The sequence below is a fragment of the Pezoporus wallicus genome, unplaced genomic scaffold (assembly GCF_028554395.1).
Source record: "Pezoporus wallicus isolate ANWC-B61680 ecotype Strahan unplaced genomic scaffold, APGP_CSIRO_Pwel_v1 contig_11047, whole genome shotgun sequence".
NCBI lineage: Eukaryota > Metazoa > Chordata > Aves > Psittaciformes > Psittacidae > Pezoporus > Pezoporus wallicus.
In genome coordinates this window covers 217-18,865 of record NW_026639456.1, presented here as the reverse complement: position 1 = coordinate 18,865, position 18,649 = coordinate 217, and the positions used below count along the sequence as shown (strand labels likewise).

The following is an 18,649-nucleotide window of genomic DNA, read 5'->3' as shown; positions in this document are numbered from 1 at the left end:
ACTGTAACAACTGCATCACTGGCTGTTTTCATCACCCTGAGCTCACTTCGCCTCCCATACTGATAACCCAGTGCTTCACGAACCACACACTGCTGAGTAGATTTTTCTAGGATGCACAGTATCAATGAACATTTAACTCTTTGGTCCCCAACATGCAATTCCTTATTCCTACCTAAGGGTCCTTAGGAGTTCTGCTCATTGTCCCCACTTTACCTGGGAGCTCCTGTGACCATTTTGTCCCCATGGCACTGTCCATGGCATGCGCCTGCCTGCCGAAGATTCCCAGCGGATTCCCAGCACACTGCTCTTTCTTGAAACAGGAGTTTCTCAGTACTAGAACTAAGCTACAGCTTGCAGCTCCTCTGGTCGTGTTGGAGGTAACACATCTCACAGTCCCACGAGCACGATGCACAGCGGGGAGGAATACGCGCTGTTCTCAAGTCACTGAAGCTTAAGGTGTTCAACGGGGAAGCGTTTAGAAGACTGCTCTATTGAATGGGAGAGAGAACGAACAACGCGGGCTGCTGTAAACCAGCGTCCCCCGCCCGCCCAGCCCGGCCCCGAGCCCCAGGCAGGGGCCGCCCCATCCCGGAGCCTCTCCCGGGGGGGGACGCGGGTTCCAGCCCCCGAGTCTCCACCCCCTGCGCGGGGCTCGGGGCAGGAGCCGCTGGGAGCGCGCAGAGCAGCGGCGGACAGCAGGAACCCGCTGCTCTGCAGAGCTCCATCCGCGGATACAGCAGAGAGAAAGCAAAGGTAGGTCCGGCTCTGCACCTGCCTCACAAAGCGCAATGCCCGGTTTCAGCATCAGCGGCATTGTCACTGAATGCTATTAACTATTGTTATTTAATGAATCCCGCTGAAGCACCGCGGTGGTTAACTAACTGAGCTATTGCCTTTCAGCTCTGGAGGAGGTTCCTAACGCTGGGTACAGCTGATGGCTTTCAGTTATGCCAAGAAAGCTTCAGCTCTTGCAGGGGAAGGGCTGGCAGCTGCAGCTAGCAGGGGGGAGGTCTCCTGTCCAAAGAACATTAGCAAGAGAACTTAAAGCAAAAGAAGAGTTATGGACAAATACCTTAATGGTAAGGAGAGACCCAGAGAGCTAGCTGTGAAAGGAGAATCCATCCCAGCCTGGGAAATTAGGCTGTGTGCTCATCCCAGGCTCCCAACCAGGGTAATGGAGGGACAGCGAGCAGGAGGGTGGATCTTCAGATCACGCTTTGTAAATGCAGCCAAAACCACAGGAAAATATTGAGAATGATTCCCAAAACAAAGCCAGAGTTTGAAATATCCATTTCCTCCAATGCCTTCAGAGACTGCAGAAGCTTTCTCTTGTGGGGTTTTTACAGAGTTCTTTTCCCCAAAGGCACAGATCTGTCTGCTGTTACATCTTAAACAGAAATAGTTCAAGTCTGATATTCATCTGCTCAGTTTAGCAAAGGGATACAGAAGCACTTTCTCCAGAAGGCAGGAAAGGTCAGCGAGGATCTGCAGTCTTTCACTTAAACAAGATCAATATAGCTATTCATCAGCAAGAACCCTCTTAGTGCTATAGATTCAGAATCAGAGCATTCTGAAATGCACAAACTAAGTGATTGGAAGGCGTACAGGGGTTTGGGGGGAAGGTACTTTGATTTCAGTTAATGACTTTTTGTTCAACCTTGATAGGTACATTCTTTTTTAGGTCTTATTCTACACTGGTAAGATAATACACTCTTACTGCTTAGAAGGGCTGTTATTAATAAGTGGGATTTCAAGTATTCCTGCTGACGATACTTCAGCAAAGAGCGATACATTTGGGGTACTGTATATCTTTACATCCTAATATACCTTAAAGTGTAGAATCAAACTATCAGAGCACCACATCTAAGCCTCTGGCTTACTGCTAGAGGATTTTTGATCAGAGAGGAAGCAAAGGGTGAGAGCAGAAGGCAGGAGCTGTTTAGGGGAGCCCTACAGAAAGCACACTGCTAGTGAAGTCTTGTAAACATGGTATTCTTCAAACAGCCATATGGTTTCAATTTGATAGGGCTTATCATTCAGAACATTCCAATTGCCTGCCCTAAGTTTTACCTTTCCCGAAACTGAAAACAAACATCTGGCAACATCTGTTGTCAGTTTTCCATGCAGAACAGCCACCAATGGGTGGAGAAGCATCTCCCACGGACAGGGGGAAAGGTGGAGGGGAGAGCCTGTACAGAGGCAGCAGGAACAAGTGCAAGTCCAGACCACTGCTGATTTAGTTCAGATTCCACTGAAGGAAATGCCTATTTTGAAGCCACTCTTGCAGCTTTTTAAAAAGGCTTGCTATGCAGTGCAAGATACTTCCTAAGTGGTGAGAAAGGGCTTGAAAGTATATAGAGAAGTACCTTACAAAATCTGCATAGTAATACAAATCCCCAGGAGAGGCTCTGAATTACAAGGATCTCATTGTCGAGATAAGAATTGGAGTAACTAAGGTTCTTGGAAGCTGTTCCTGTGAATCTTTTCAGTCTGACTTGCAACTTAAGTCTCCTCTTTGTGTGGTCTAATGATGAGAAGCTAAAGGCTAAATTATCCTGCTGCACTCCCAGTTCTGCTTCAGAGACTGGGATATTTGTGCCTTTTGCCTTTTCTTTGAACAAGTATTTAAAAGAAACCAACACAACCCACAAAGAAACTCCCTCTCTTTTTTAGCCTTGAATCCCAATTTATGACTCATTCAGCTGTTATACTCCAATTTCAGCAGCTATTATCCAGCTGCCTTCTCTGGGTTCATATAAACAGAGTCTGAGCTCCTCATTTCTGGAAGTAATTTCTCCAACAACTGGGTTAGATTTCTACTTGCTCAGAGATCTTATCATGGAGATGATAAAAAGGTGATAGTGTGGGAGGCAGTGCCTGAGTATTATTGCAAATATTTGGAATTGCAGAGCAATCCTGGAGATTGGGAATGAAATTCTATCTTCTTGCCTGCTGCTCTGCCTCACTCCCAGCTCTTGGTATGTATAGAAGGCATTATACTTTTAAAGAAAGAGAGAAAATGGACCTCTGGTGCTGGATGGGGTCAAAGCAGGGGGGTTCCCCTCTGCATCACACTCTAGCCATCATTTCAGCCATCTAAGCTGACTGCTGTAGCAGTCTTGGTGAGTATAGAGGATCAGTCTAAATCTGGTCACACTGGTGATTACTTGTGTCTTACTCAATTGTAAAGAAGAGCTCCTGTTATGCATGCAGGAGTAACTATTACTTTTAGGAAGAAAATTATGGGTTCAAACCAGAAAACCTGTGATAAAGTTACTTATTGTAAGGGTTCAGATTACACAGCTTCTAAGGACTGGAGCTGTCATTATTATTACTCAACTGTGAAAACTGATACTACTTTCCCAGTTTTTAAAAGACATATTGGACCTTGCTAGTTAATGCCATAGACACCGTATCTAAACCTCTGACACTGTACAATCAGCTGCATTCATTATGCCATGAACAACAGCCTCCTCCCCCACCAGTGTCCTGTAGGTGTACCAATAAATCCTCATTTAAAGTCCTCCAGTTCAGCAGTGTTTCTAAATATAACATAGGACTTCGCTAGCTACCATACTGGTGCTGCTGAGATGAGGCTTTGCTGGAGCTCTTTTACATACACAGATGTACGTATGTATATGCACATATGTGCAACTTCTACAGTTGGTCACCTAGATAAAAGAATGGGCAAAATAAATCCTCCAGGATTTTTCCTCCAGGGATTAACAGAGGAGCTGGAAGCCCACAGCAAAGCACACTACCTTTGTCAGGAAGCAGACCACCTTAGAAACCTTTTGATGCCTTTATCAGCAAAAGGTTTCTAAGGTTTCTTTGTCAGCAAAAGGTTTCAGCAACTTTACTTCAGACTCCATCTGAAGTGTAAAGATGCTGAAGGGATTAGCAGAAATAAGAAGTAGTTGGGACTGCATAGGAGTGCAATGGATAAATGAGAGCACCAGCCCAAAAGCCAGCCTGCCAGCCAACTGGCATACTCTCCCTTTTCAGCAAAAGCATAACAACAGTAGTAGAAACTAAAGGCTCAGCTAGGGAGAAGCTTTAGAAATATTGAAAACCAAAGACATAGCAGTGCTGTCCCCACCTATCATCAACCAAAGCCTCCTTGCTGAAGCATCCTCAATACAGGAGAGGCCCTTGCTCTTGCCCAAAAATAGCAGTCTGTACAGAAAACGAAAATCCTCTTAAACCACTGTTAGCACAGACTGACCCTTCAGCAGATTCTTGAGTCCTTGCAAGAGATCTCTTAGGCTTCAGTGACCTGAATCTCAGTGAACACTTTCCAATCAGCAGTACAACTCCTTCATTAGACAAGTCCATCTCTACACACGCAATCCTGCTGGCTTCCAGCAACCTTGAGAAAAAGGACTTGGAACTTAATTCTACCAGTGTTACTCCCCAGAAACATTCTCTGAGCTTCCTCCAGACCTAACAGTGTGTGCTTTAGCTTGTCATGTTTCTAACTTTATCAGGTAGAAGCACATCTGGGTCCAGCCTGACAGTCTCCCTTGTCCAGGGTCACCAGGACAGCCAGTCCTGATGACTGAGAACTGCACAGTAGAAAGCATGTTTTAATGTAAAAACAATTGTCATAATTTAAAACCTGTATTTAAACTTCTGCCCTCGAACTCCATTCACATTGTAAAATGCCTTTGTTCAATGTCTTGGTTTTTGTCTCTGTAGGTAACTTGAGATTTGGACATGATGTGGAAAACACTCAGGATGGAAGGCAAAGTCCCATGTCTGCTCCTGCTGGTGGGAGCAGTTATGACTGCTCAATGCCAGGTAAGAGGCTAATGGATCAAATAATGCTCTTGCCATCCTGTGTTTTGAGCAGTACTTCCTTACCATTGACTCCAGCTGTCTCCATCAGACAGAATGAGAATCTGCTTAGATCTGTGGCAACTCCATGGTTTATAGTTACCCACACTGAGACACTAAAGGCACTTTTCACTGTACTGTCTGACAAGGAGGGCAGAGAGTTGCTCCGAGCTCTCCTGATTTACAAGGCCTCAAGAAGACGATGGAGGCACTTGTTCTCTCTTTTTTCTGAAGAGAGCAGTGACTCACAGAGTTAACCTTCTCTGCTTGCAGGGCTTACGCACACGATTCAAACGGGGAGCCAGGTCCAGAGGTAAGCCATGCAAACTACAACCATGTTACCTGGAGCTTTGTGAACACAGGAGGGGAAAGCAGGTGATGCTGAGGGAACAGAGCCTGAAAGCTGTTTGTCACGGTTATCTGGATGAGAGATCAGAAGACGAAAGAGCAGACCATCAATACAATGCACAACTCAAGGAATAAAGTTTTCCCCTCCCTCTGCTCTTCTTCAGAGAAAGAGGCTGTCGATAGCAGAGCTTTTTTCCTGGGAAGAGAAGGGAGTTCTTTCGCTCAGCCAGGTCTTTTCCCTGACTCTCTAAAAGAGGATTTTCCTTTCTCCAATTACAGCCATTTGCACAGAAAAATCATCTGGAGAAATCTACCAGCACAGGGGGACCTGGCTGAGGCTTTCAGGGAGCAGAGTAGAGTACTGTAGGTGCGACAGCGGTCGGAGTCGCTGCCACACTGTGCCTGTCAGAGGTGAGTATGAGAAGAAAAAGAGAAAGGAAGTGGTGGGGGATGAGAGATTTTCCATCTAAGTATCCTAAAGAACTCCACTTTCAGGAAAGGAGTTATCACACAGAAAATCTGGCTTGAAATAGACTAGGATAGAAATGAAAATACTAATATGTACTGACTTAGGCAGGACTAAAAGGGAGTGGGCAAGAGGCTGAGGAAGGCTCCTAATAGCACGTGGAGAGAATGGAGCAAAGGAAGAATGTGAGCACTATACAAAAAGACTGTAAGCACATGATAGAACAGCCTAAAGGAGACTGACAGCAGAGGAATGATGGGTATGCATTGATAGCTTCTTACTTCTGTGAAATATAACAGTATTCTGGCTTTTGCTTATTCCACAGCCTGCACTAGAATTAAATGCTACAACGGGGGCCAATGCTCACAGGCATATTATTCCCCACAGCTCTTCATCTGCCAGTGCCACCAAGGTTTCTCTGGGAAGCAGTGTGAAATAGGTGAGTATACCAACGCTACTGGCTTTAGTTATGCAGTGCAGAAGGATGAGGTACCCAGAAGATGTACATTTTATTCCATTTTGTTCAGATACTGCAGTTAAGTGCTACAAAGATGCTGGAGTAACATACAGGGGTACATGGAGCACGACAGAGAGCGGAGCTGAATGTTTAAATTGGAATAGCAATGGCTTGATGGACAGGAAGTACAGCAGCCGAAGAGAGGATGCTGCTGAGCTGGGACTGGGCAATCACAACTATTGCAGGTGAGGGGCTGATGGCACCCAGGTCAGAGGCACAGGAATCAGCCTAAAGGCTTGGAGCAAAGGAATGGCTGTTTGCAATAGTCTAATGTCAAGCAAAGAAATAACGTGCAGCCCATGAGCAGCAATTGCAATTTCTGTAGACATATCTCAGCTTCAAATCTACCTAGACTGGATGCTTATGGCAGACTACAAAATGCATGCATCTCTCACCCCATAGTCTTTCCCTTGTCCGTTTTCAGTGCCTAGAACTCCCTTTGTAGCCAGTTTCCTGCAGCTCCAGATCCTGCTCATAAACTAAACTTCACAAACAAGCTGTCCACTCCTGCCAGCTACTGTTTCATCCTCATTTACATGTACTCCACAATCAACATAGGAATCCAAATGACTTCTGAAGGTTCAGTCCATGTCTTCACTGCAGAGCAGGATTAAGTTACCAAACTAGATGGCAGACATGGGACTAATAACAATAGCTTCATAATGATGCATAATATCATAACTCTTTCAGAAACCCAGATGAGGATTCCAGACCTTGGTGCTATATCTATAAAGGGGGAAAGTACATCTGGGAACACTGCAGTGTGCCCTCCTGTTCAAAAGGTACATGCAGGGGGACAGGGAATGGACTTCACAGCTTCCATGATTCACTGCGTATCTAATGGTTCTCTGTGGACTTGTGCTATTTCTGCAGCTTGAAAAGTTGAACCTCTAACATTAATCATGGTTAAGCTTTTAATATTTATGACACTGAGAGACTGAGATAAGTATAGCTAGTATACAGCCTTGCCAGAAATCACAGTTAGGAAGAGCTAACAGGTTCACATCCATTAGTTAATATACAGCTTTCTTATTGAAGCTGGAAACAGCAACTGCAGATCTGGAAGAGGCACAGATTACCGAGGCAGCCACAGTGTTACCAGCTCCGGAGCTACCTGTTTGAGGTGGAATTCCCGAATCCTTGTCAACAAGTTATATACTGCTTGGAAAAGAGATGCTTACCAGCTGGGCCTTGGTACTCACAACTTCTGCCGGTAGGTAGTCACAGAACTGAAGTCCCACCAAACTTCCTTGTGGTGCTCTTCAGGCCAGGCTCTTTTATGTGGGTTATTTAAGCACGGGAAGTACATTACTGTTGGGAATGAAGCTCACTGACAATAGTAATTTTATTCCACCTGACCTATCTATGCTTTTGTAACATCAGACTCCATAAATTCAAGTTCCACATGGTCCTAGGGCCCTCTGTTATCTCTAGAACACTCAGGTCACAGGCTGCCACCTTTAGGTCTCCCCAAACTCTCTTCACATCTGATAATACAAATAGTTTTTCTCTTTCCTGTGCTGCAGGAATCCTGACAATGACAGCAAGCCCTGGTGCCATGTTCTGAAAGGAAATCAGCTCACATGGGAGTACTGCAATGTGCCTACTTGCTGTAAGGATCTGGCACTCCTGTGTCTTCTCTTTCTTCGCAGCATTACCGTTCTGCATGTCATTTGTATTAAGCTCAAGCTTCTTACAGTAAAATAGGAGCTGGAGGGGGACACCCCCCCCCCCCCAGACCAAACCAAACCCCCCTTCAGCAGGTCCTTTTTAGAGCAGAAAGAGATTCTGTGGCTCCAGCCTCACAGAAGTGCCTTTTTCTCTGCCAGAAGGGAGGACAGAAAAGGCAGGGTTTCTTTACTGTATTTTTCACATCAGAATACAAGTTTCCTAGGAAACAGGAATGAGTCAGTTACTACACAGTTCATGCCAGGCTGCCTCAACATGCACTGGCAGCTAACAGGCTCTTAACCCAAACTCCAGGCAAGAAGGCCTGAACAAAAAGCCTGTCTCTGGGTTTGTCATCCACAGCCACCTGCGGCTTGCGGCAGCGCCGAGGACGCCAGTACAGGATTAAGGGTGGCTCCTATGCAGACATTGCAGCTCACCCGTGGCAAGCTGCCATCTTCGTGAAGTACCGCCGGGCGCCTGGAGAGCACTTCCTCTGTGGAGGAATCCTCATCAGTTCCTGCTGGGTTCTGTCAGCTGCTCACTGCTTTGAGGAAGGGTAAGTTGAGGATTCAGTGCTGTTGCGCGGACCAAAACCAACCAAACCCCAACACAACCAGACTGAAATTGGAAGCATCCAGTCTTGCCTTACTAGAAAAGGCTTGTCATTGTACACTAAAGAGTGTAAAGTTAGCTGTGCAGAGCATGACAGACAGGCAATTGTTGGGCCGACTAACAGCATGGCATTAAGCTATCACTTCAGAACAGCAAGCAGCTGAAGAACAAAGCTGTCAGTACAGATGCAGATCCATCTGATACTTGAGAACAGCAAGGGGCTGGCAGAGGAGCTTTGCCGTGATGGCTATAAGTAATTAGTGCAAAACCAAAGGCAAATTGGACACTTCAGGTCAAACTGCCTGGGTAATGAAGTAGTAATAGTACTAAAATATGAAGAGCAGAAGCTCCAGCAGCACATCTTCAAGAGAAGGGTGCACTCAACATGAGAAGAAAGTTAAGATTCTTGTTCTTCAGCTTTAGTGCAAATCAGCTGAAGATTGTGCTGGGGAGAACATCCCGAGCCACCCCTGAGGAAAATGAACAGAACTTTCAAGTGAAGAGCTACACCGTGCACCAGAGATTTGACTCAGAAAACTTTGACAATGACATTGGTAAGAACTCTGCTGACCTAGTGACTCTGCAAAAGTTGTGGCTGGCTCCAGTTTGTGCTTAATGAAGTTGCTTTCCCTCTTCAGCTCTGTTGCAGTTGAACTCGGATGCAGAGGAATGTGCTATTGAAACAGACACTGTCCGTGCTGCCTGCCTCCCAACACCAGCACTACACATGCCTGCCTGGACTGAATGTGAGATCTCTGGTTATGGCAGAAACGAAGAATGTAAGTAGAAGATATTACAGTTTGTGTCCCCTGCCTTCAAAGAATTCAAGCCTTTAGCACTGCTTAATGTGTGGTTCCCTGAATTATCATATGGGCTTATATCAGCACTACAAAACATATGCATAGTAGGAGATAAACAAGTTTGGGGTTTTGTAAGTTATCTCATTGATCTTAGTTCTCTCAGCTGCATGGGCTCATAGAGTATTGTCATATATGTATCTGGGGTTATCTGCTAATACATATCTGCTAATCACATGCAACTACCTGCAACTGTATAGCGTATTAGCAGATAATCCCAGATATATATCTGAAAAGGCTGGCTAAATGGTTTCTAAAGTGAGCTAAATAACAGGAATAAAACATGTCTGAAGGTGTAACAGACTGACTTGTATTTAAAACAAACAAAATCCCCCAGCTTGGATTTTACTGGTACTTTCTACTAATTTTCATTTCATTTGCTAACTTGTAGCCTCTGTGAGACAGAGACTGTGAAGAAACCACCATAAAAAGACCTAATAATGATTTGAACCCATAGTGGTTTTGGAACAGACTTTGTAACATACAAGTGTGGCATAAAGTGCTATTAAAACCAGTGTCCAGCATTGCTTACAGGGAGTGCAGGGTACACCCTTTGAGAGGGAAAGGATGCTGCAATTGTAATCCAAAACTAGACTGAAAAACAACAACCCTGCCAGCTTTCAGCTTTGTGCAGTCGCAGCTATGCAGAAGAATAAAAGCAACACCAAATCCCTTCCATTCCAGCAAAACACAAGCGTACATTCCTGTCCAGTTTCTCAGTATTGTGTACAACAAGGCATCCGCTTTTTGTTAGTGCAAGCCTAATACTAAAAAGTCAGGATCCTGTTTTGTGCAGTTAGTGATTTTCATAGGCACTTGCTGTGACTTCATTTTGGTTGATGTAACTGTGCAAGGATGACTTACCCATCCATAAACCCCAGCAGTATTTAGAACTTAAGCTTCTTAAAGAAGCAATATTCTCTCTCAACTAGACTGAAGCAGTTCTCACTCACAAAGCAGAACCCCCAAGAATCAAAACTAGACCCTTTGGCAAAGAAATAATAATTTACCTCCCTCTGCCCCCAAATACTTCCATTTATTCTCCTCTAAACTACAGAACCTGAACTGCTTTGGGACTTTTTAAATATATATACACCTACACAGACATATTTATGTATTTATATTGTATTTTTTCTTCCAGTTTCTCCATTCTATTCAGAGCACCTGAAGGAAGGCCATGTGAGACTGTTTCCAGCCAGTCAGTGCACAACACAGCATCTAGGCAACCGGACAGTTACAGACAACATGTTATGTGCAGGAGACACAAGGAACCTTGATGATGCCTGCAAGGTAAACTCAATTCTGTTCTTGAGTCTGAGCTAAGCAAAGAAAAAGCTTCAGAAATGGTTTAAAGTTGTTCTGTACTTGGCTGTGTGGAAGTTCTAGCAGACTTTTCGTCAAACACAACAGAACTGTAGGCTCCTCTTTGCTTCCCCTGCCCCTCAGAGCCAGAAAAGCAGGCCACACTTGATCAGAACACCACAGACTGAAAATCCCAAATATAGGAAATGGCACAAATCTGAGCAGGAAACTCCACCTCAGCAGCATTTCCTAATATTTTCTCTTATGTGAGCAATGCAAAACACTCAGCAGGGTGTTCTGTAAGAGAACACGAGTGATGCTCTACTGAGAAGTGCAGAAAATATAGTAATAAAAGCCAAAGATGGTGGGGAATGAGGAAAAAGGAGGGCATTCAGTCCACATCCTTTCCATTTAAACAGCTCTTTAATACATGCAGCAGTGTAAGCCACTCTGGATCGGTGAATAAGCTTGAATAAGAGTATTCCTCTTTTTGTTCTGACCAACATCTCACCTACATTTCATGAGAGCCATACGGAGTTAGATGCTTTAGTGATAGGTTTTTTTGAGGTGTCTCCCCATGAGGGGAGCATTGAGGGAGTCTAGAACACAAAAGGGCTTATGTGAAAGTGCTGTTACTAAGAGCTCTTGATTTGTTAGCATACTACATAGGGTATTTCCGTGGACACCACTAAAGCCAGTGAGTGGGGGTAAAAGCAACACAAACCCAACCAAAAAAGAGATAGTTATTAACCTCCTGCTTCTCTGTAGGGTGACTCTGGAGGGCCTCTGGTCTGTATGAAGGATAATCGGATGTATCTCATTGGAATCATCAGCTGGGGAATAGGCTGTGGCCGCAAAGACATACCTGGTGTTTATACAAATGTGAATCGTTATCTGGACTGGATTCAGGACAACATGAAACCCTGAGAAAGAAAAATGAGCTATCCACAACCTTGTGGCCATGCCCTCGCAGCTTCCTTCTTGGTGTTTTAAGGATACTGACAGTGCTTCCCTTTATCCTATGGCTTTTCATACCACAGGAATGTGTGGGAAGGGCACATTCTCAAGTTCCTCTCCTTTCCTTGTTACAGGTTATTGGAAGCTAACAGTCCTTTCTCCCCACATTCCCAAGCTTTCTCCTTGCATCAAATCACAAGTACTATCAAATTTAATTTATAAAGAGAGTAAGCCAAGAGACGACATTGTGCATCCCATGAGCAGCTATGTTGGTTTGGGAAGGGGTATGAAATGAAGGCAAAGGGGAATTAAATTTCCTGAAAACTTAAATCTCACTTCTTTGACTGTAAATTTGGAATACATTCCAGTCAGGCTGAAGCTCTATCCTTATACCACTTTACTTTGGTTATGTAAGTTGGTTTCAGCTTCATTCTCTGTCCTCAGAGAAATGGTGGTTAAGTCCAGTTAATCTTCATAACTGAAGCACAGTCCTTAGCCTGCTGCTCAAAACCCTACTAGTAAACAGGAATGGTTTAGCTGTCCTAAAGGCAGTTTCAGTGAGGTTCCAGGAAGTGCTCAGTGCTCCTTGCAGGAAACACCAGGAAAAAAGACCAAGAGATAAGTTCATTTTAGCTTTTCAGACAGTGGCTTAGTCCCAAGCTCACAATCCCAACTGCATAATGACATATACCCCCTAAGGCACCCACTATCCACAATCCAACTGGCATAATTCACCTTCCTCCTCAAATACCAACTGTATTTTTTGTACAGCCCACACAAGCCACTCTGGAATGACACATATGACATGTAAAACTGAACTTTATTGATGCCCTTGCTGAAGGTTATATTTGCACTGAACATGCTCGGCAGTAAGGCCACCTGCTATGGCTTTCATCGGTTGCACTGAAACTTGCAATTCCACATGCAAGGTGCCACTCATCCACTGCAAGTGTTCATCACACACAAACCAGAATGTGTGTTACCCTTTGCTTAAGAGTCACCTTGTGCTGTTCACAAGCATGAACTGTACATGCTGCACTCCCCAGCCAGGTACAAGTTCTGCTACCACAGAGAAAACACATTGGCATCTAGTGGCCAAAGAGCACATTACAGACAATATAGAACACTGCAGATGCCTCTCAGTTCATATTTATGCTGTAGAGAGATGCAGCACAGACTGGAATGAGCTCCTAAGGAAGAGATGGTCCCAGCGAAAAATCCAGTGTAGGCTTGAATCCACCTGCAGAGCAGCTGATTGATACAGGAACTGGAATGAGGTAGGACAGCAAGAAATACTACAAAGGTACCAGGACACAATTACCTCAAAGACAGACATCAGTGAGCAGAAGAACAGCAGTATCACCTTCATTTGTACTAGGCAGGCAAGAAGACAAGAAAAGGTTCCAACAAGTTACTAGGAGAGTTGTTGTCTTCATTTAATCACAGCTTCAATTTCCATCAGTGTGCTCATGCCTGCCTGTCTCTGTCCTGACTCCCCAGAGAAACCAGGAGAATCCCTACCTTCAAATACTGATGAAATAAGAGAAGGAGAATTACATTCAGGTGTCACCACCCATCGATTACAAGACCGTATGTGCTGTGTCAGCCCTTTGGAGGATACCATCCTAAGATTTGGATGGGTTTCCAGTGCATCTCCAGAGATTCAAGATACTTGATGACCAAAAGAGCTTATGAAATATGTAGAAAATGCATGTACTTCTTCTCTTCCTCCCTCTGTGACACCATCCCCAATCTCAAGCTTCTTAACTTCTCATGCTGGGTGGGACAATCTACCTTTCCACTTCTCTCAGTCCCTTCCAGGTAGAATGGCTGGATGATCTCTCTGCTGCCAAGAGCTATAGAGCTCTCCACCCTAACGCCCAGTGACGGAGAAGGGCAAATGCTGGACCATCACACTGGAGTTGAAGTTTGGGGAAATTCAACTTTGTATCATCTACGAGGGCTAAAAGCCAACCAAAACATAAGGAAGAGGAGTTACAAAAGGCAATAAAACCCTAGAATTTCCTTGAAGACAGCAAAGTGAAGGTGATACAAGCATACATAGCTGAAGCTGACTCACTAATCCCAAGAGACCTGAACACCTCTCGCATCTGCCATTGTTCCAAATGCTTCAGACTCAGCTAGGGATGAGATGGTTTCAGGTCAACCTTACCTTTCCCTGCTCCACAGCACCCTAAGCACTGACTCTCCTGCTCATGCTACTACAGGCAAGGGAGCAACCCTGGACAGATGGATGGGGTAAGAGGCTGCATCCAACAGCCGGGGACAGAAGAAACAGGAAAGTGCTCTTCCTTGCTATCAGGATCCTCTAGGTTCGTACTTGGAACTTGCCAGCCTTAGTCATGTATTTTATCCCCTTGAAGGGCTTGTACTTCTCCCCATACATGTCCAAGCGATTCACCTTCAGTCCTAAAGGCAAACAAACACAGCATAAGACTGACTGCTGCCACAAGCAAAGCAGACAGGCCTTCAAGATAAAGGAACAGCAGATCATGCCAGCAGTGCAGAAAGCACAGGGAAAGTTTTAGGAAGCAGTAAAAAGAATGGAGAAAAGCTGACAACTGCTAATTGTCAGAATCACTTTTTACCAACACATCTATACCCTAAAATCGTTTACAGGTCTGTAAGCACAACATGCAAGGAAATGTAGGTAGGCTGTTTCAGAGCATCAGAGAGAACAAATCCATGTATCTGTAGTCAAAGCACACCATTTTTTTTTACTTGAAGACCATGTTTCAGGTAGAATGTACTTCAGAAGGCCTGCAGAGCTACTTCAGCTACATGCAGAACGAGCAAGACGCAGCAGAGAATATTCAGGCAGTCACTTACCAGATATAGCCAGCTGCTGGATTTTAAACTGCAGGTTAATGGTGGGGTTTTCATCTGGTTTTGATGTCCCAGCTTGCAGGCTCATGCTCCCCTTCAGGCTTGGCAGCTTCTGGGGGTTTATTTTCCCCACATCCCATGACAGCAACTTCAAGGAGAAAAAAACTGCAGCAGTGAAACAGAAATGCTGGAACAGCCCCCGAAGAACAGTCCCCCTCCTATGACAGCTTGAAATGTTTCTTTATGGAAAAAGTCGTAGTATCTTGCCCTTCATATTGGACAGGCACAGTACAGGCTTCTTGTCCCTCTCTCTGCATGAGGTTCCTCAAAAGCCTACCGCAAATGGCAGGCCTCAACCTGAATCTGCAGTATTTTCAAAGGACCAAGTCTATTGTGCAGTATTAGGGATGACAGCTACAAATCCAGAAGTTTGCAAAGCATCCACCAGAGCAATGCCTCATCATACAATAGCAGTTCTTGGATTTTCTGCACACACCAAGCAACCAGGACCATAATCCACTTGGACACCGAGCTATTTGTTGTGGGGATTAAGGCAACTTATAGGATGCAACTGTGCAGAGAAAGTTCTCACCCCAAAAAAAGAGACAACCTTCAGAAAAGCAGTGTTCAAGGAAATGTGCTTATAACCATGAACAGCTCAACTTCATTTGCTGAAAGGTAATAATAAATAACAATATAATAATAAAAAAGAAGTTCAGTTCTCTCTTTCCTCTCACCTTTGTAACTGGATCGAAAACGTGTGTTCCCTGAGAGGGTGTAAGGGTCATATTTAAGACACCTTTTGGCATCTGGCTGGTGACAATCACTCCCTCTACAGTCTTCCCCATAGTCTGCTTCGGCCCCACTGTGATCTCAAAACGTCCCAGTGAGCTGCTGTCACGGAAACTGATGTTGTGCTTAACGTAGACAGGAATTGCCACAAGACTGGAAGAAAGACATGAACAGAAAATTCTTGTCAATCTCTCACCTCCATCTTTGCTTTACCTGATGCAGTCCTTGCCTTCTACACTGAAAACATTGGAAACCAATCTCCTTAAAAGAGAAGGAAATCCTACACTTGTTTGATCCCTTCCAACCCAAACCATTTTATGATTCTATGTATTTCCACTTCATTTAGCACTTGCCACCTGATCTTTAAAAGCAATTCCTTGGGTATTTTTCCCTTCTACTAGCCAGGAAGATCCTAATTTTGTAATTCACAGTACTACATTCATCACCTACTTCTGAGCACTGACATGGTAGGACAGCAAGCGAAAATTCCCATCAGGTGGAATGAAGGAGAGTATTCTCTCTGACTCCCAGCGCTTAAAACGCACACAGGGATGGAAGCTGACATCATCCAACAACCGAGGGTTCTGAAATAAAAGGAAGTCACCAGGTTCAGGAAGGCAGTTCTATTTAATATAACCCCATCTTCCATCCATGAAGATGCACCTCCCATTTGATGCACTCCGCCCACTTGATAGTATCTACATTCAGACACGTTAAGCTATTTGATGCTGTTACATCTGCATAATAGGAGTACTTATTAATCTCTATCCTATGTTAGGAAGTTCAGTCATGTCAAATAATTACCTTGATGCACACCATTAAAAAGGCAACCTTTAGGATATCTGCTTAAAACACCGCTGTATCTCAAAAACTTAGTCACAGCACACACTAACAGTACTTTAAAAAAAAGCCAAGTCTCTTTAAATTCAAACACCTTTAGGCTCAAAGTTGCTGAAGTTCATTAGGAGCTTCCATTGTCAGTTCTTTCTCTTTTTGTTTGGCATACCCACGTTCTGATGTACTGAAATCCATCAGCGTGAGCCTGAGATCCCAGCAGCAGAGCTGGAAAACCCTTTTCAAATACACTTAAGATACACCCTTGAGCTTTACCATAAAGGAGAGTGTAAGGTCTGGCATCCCAGTCAGCTTGACACAAGCATCAATCACCCCTTGGATTTCAGCAGTAATCGTGGAACCTGCAACAGTAAAGGAAATGCAAGAGGTTATGCCAATCTGATCCAAAAAGTCCCCATGTGGAAAAACTATCAATAGGGAGGAACTGACACCAGCAATGTCCATTTTAATGGTAAGTGGCAATAGCTCCCAGCTCTAACAAGACTAAGATGCACAAAAACTGAGGGAAAAGGGCTATGAACAATTTTCATGCATGATTTTCACTCACCTCCTATTTTCCCAATTGCTTACAAGAACTCAGGAACAAGGACAAGTGAAAACCTTGGTACCCCTCTAAAATAACACCTATGAGTTGTCAAGGTTCCACAGTAAGAATAAGAATAGAGCTTCCCAAACTTATATGAGGCACCTCCTCTTTGAAGACCTAAATCTCTCTTCAAGCACTATCAGGACAAGTTACCCTCATCTTAGCCAGAAGGAACTCCCATACCTGATTTGTCAATGATTGCATCTATCTCCTCAACTACATCAAAATATGCCTCATTGTTGGTATATTTGACACCAGTGCGTCTCCAAGGCACCACTGACAGCTGTCCAGTAGGGAGCTGGTCACCCACATTAGTGCTTCCTGGAAGAAGAAAGACAATCACAAGCACCACAGAAGTTAGACAGTGCTCCAGAACAAGTCCTTGGCATTATATAACTTAACTGTAATTAATCTCTATCTCTTTGGAGGAGAGCAATTAGTCTTCCAGACTCACTGTCTGTAATCTACAACTTACATCTCTCTTATATCCAACTCTAAAACATACCACAGGAAGGCACCCAGAAGTGAAACTAAGAGCCACCCCAACAAAAAACCCACAGCAAACTGACTCATCCAGGAAGTCAGGTCATGGTGGAACTGGAAATGTCATCTGCCTGGTTTGGATAAATTAAAGAATGCAGTGTCCTAATTCACTTCTGCAGGAATATTGCCACATGGTCTCCCCAGTTTATCTCCTTCTTTCTCTGTACCTGTAATGGTGTTGACAACTGTTCGCAGGATAGTGGGTGGTTTTATCAGTTCCTTAAGAATATTAGACTCTGTTGCCAATGGAAAGCCATTATCCAGCATCTCCTCCAGGACCTCATAAACGACCACCACATTGTCCTTGATCATCACCTCTGAACAGACACCAAAATAATCCTGTGCAAAAAGAAATAATGGTTCAACAGTCTCTGAAAGAGTCTTAGTGATCATTCAGTTCAGCATCCTCCCACACAGGAATACATCAAGCCTCTTCTTGGAAACAACACTGAAACTCCATGTAGTAGTCCAAGCACAACAGTCTGACCACTCCAACAGACACACACAGCTCCAAGCACACCTCTGCCACTGATGCAGCAAACCCAGCACATCACCACATGCTCTTATTTCCTTTCTATGTAGCAAGATCCCCTTTGATAGCTGAGGTTAGTGCTTGGAAGTGGCTCAGCTGCAACCGAGTGAGCAGCAATATTAATAAAGCCAACTTACTTCCTGCAGCCACTTGCACACAGTGATGCTTTTCACCAGACTCCAGTGCCATAAATCCTTCCTGGCTGCCCTCACCTTTTCCTGCAGTGCTCTCAGTATTATAACTGCTGTTTAATGAATTCAAAGCCCCTCAAAGCTTTTAATTTCCTTTTGCTAGTATGTTTGCATATATAGATGCAATGATACAATTATTATCTTCAATTCTGTAAAGATTTATTAGGATTTATTTTGATGTGGAATAGAAGGGAAGCCCAGCTTCTATGCTTAGTCTGTATAGGTCCATGTTTGTCTTACAGAAGAATGTCTCTGAAGTCCATCTAACATGCTACCTGTGCTTTTGTCATTCTGAGACCACTTGGGGTGTGCAGACTGCTTACACATCTGTCCCGGGTTCAGCTCCTAATCAGTGAACAAACACACCTTGTCCCATCACAAAAACCAAGATCCAGGTGCCTGACACAGGACATTTACGACCTGAACAGCCAACCCGCTCCCTGGCCTTAGTGAAACACAATCCAGCCCACACTCGTGGCCTGACTGGTGCCTGGAAGCAGGAGCTCACATGACACTTGTTGGCCCAAGTACCCACATGTCCTGTATTTTGGCAGGATGCTGGTCACAAGGCATTCCAAATCCAGACTCCACAACAAACGTTTTCACTGTTTCCCTAAGCTGACCAGCAGTCATGTCAGCACAGAGGGAACATGGTGCAGTTCCTGGTGTCCTCAACATAAGAAGGCATGTGGAGCTGTTGGAGCAAGTCCAGAGGAGGCCACGAAGATGCTCAGGGG

General features: G+C 44.4%; 2 protein-coding genes across 7 annotated transcripts; one reads left to right on the top strand and one right to left on the bottom strand.

Annotated features, from left to right (window-relative positions):
• Positions 1-608: 608 nt before the first annotated feature.
• PLAT (plasminogen activator, tissue type) lies at positions 609-18,377 on the top strand. Of its 6 annotated transcripts, none has more exons than XM_057414671.1 (15): positions 611-753; positions 4,699-4,800; positions 5,110-5,149; positions 5,464-5,595; positions 5,976-6,089; positions 6,178-6,352; positions 6,858-6,949; positions 7,206-7,380; positions 7,694-7,779; positions 8,199-8,394; positions 8,868-9,004; positions 9,089-9,229; positions 10,449-10,597; positions 11,378-11,491; positions 18,255-18,377. In XM_057414671.1, exons 2-15 carry the CDS (start codon positions 4,717-4,719, stop codon positions 18,360-18,362), a joined length of 1,743 nt encoding a protein of 580 aa, XP_057270654.1. In that variant the 5' UTR covers positions 611-753; positions 4,699-4,716; the 3' UTR covers positions 18,363-18,377. The 6 variants fall into 6 exon arrangements, with proteins under 6 accessions (XP_057270659.1, XP_057270654.1, XP_057270657.1 ...); XM_057414674.1 differs by lacking the exon at positions 18,255-18,377 and adding an exon at positions 11,701-11,896 and having other exon boundaries at positions 612-753; XM_057414672.1 differs by lacking the exon at positions 611-753 and adding an exon at positions 1,741-3,122.
• On the bottom strand, positions 12,368-17,648 carry AP3M2 (adaptor related protein complex 3 subunit mu 2). The gene is made up of 7 exons (XM_057414678.1): positions 17,357-17,648; positions 16,830-16,967; positions 16,316-16,401; positions 15,656-15,789; positions 15,151-15,358; positions 14,417-14,561; positions 12,368-13,996 (listed from the first exon to the last, which is right to left on the bottom strand). Exons 1-7 carry the CDS (start codon positions 17,580-17,582, stop codon positions 13,896-13,898), a joined length of 1,038 nt encoding a protein of 345 aa, XP_057270661.1. The 5' UTR covers positions 17,583-17,648; the 3' UTR covers positions 12,368-13,895.
• Positions 18,378-18,649: the final 272 nt, after the last annotated feature.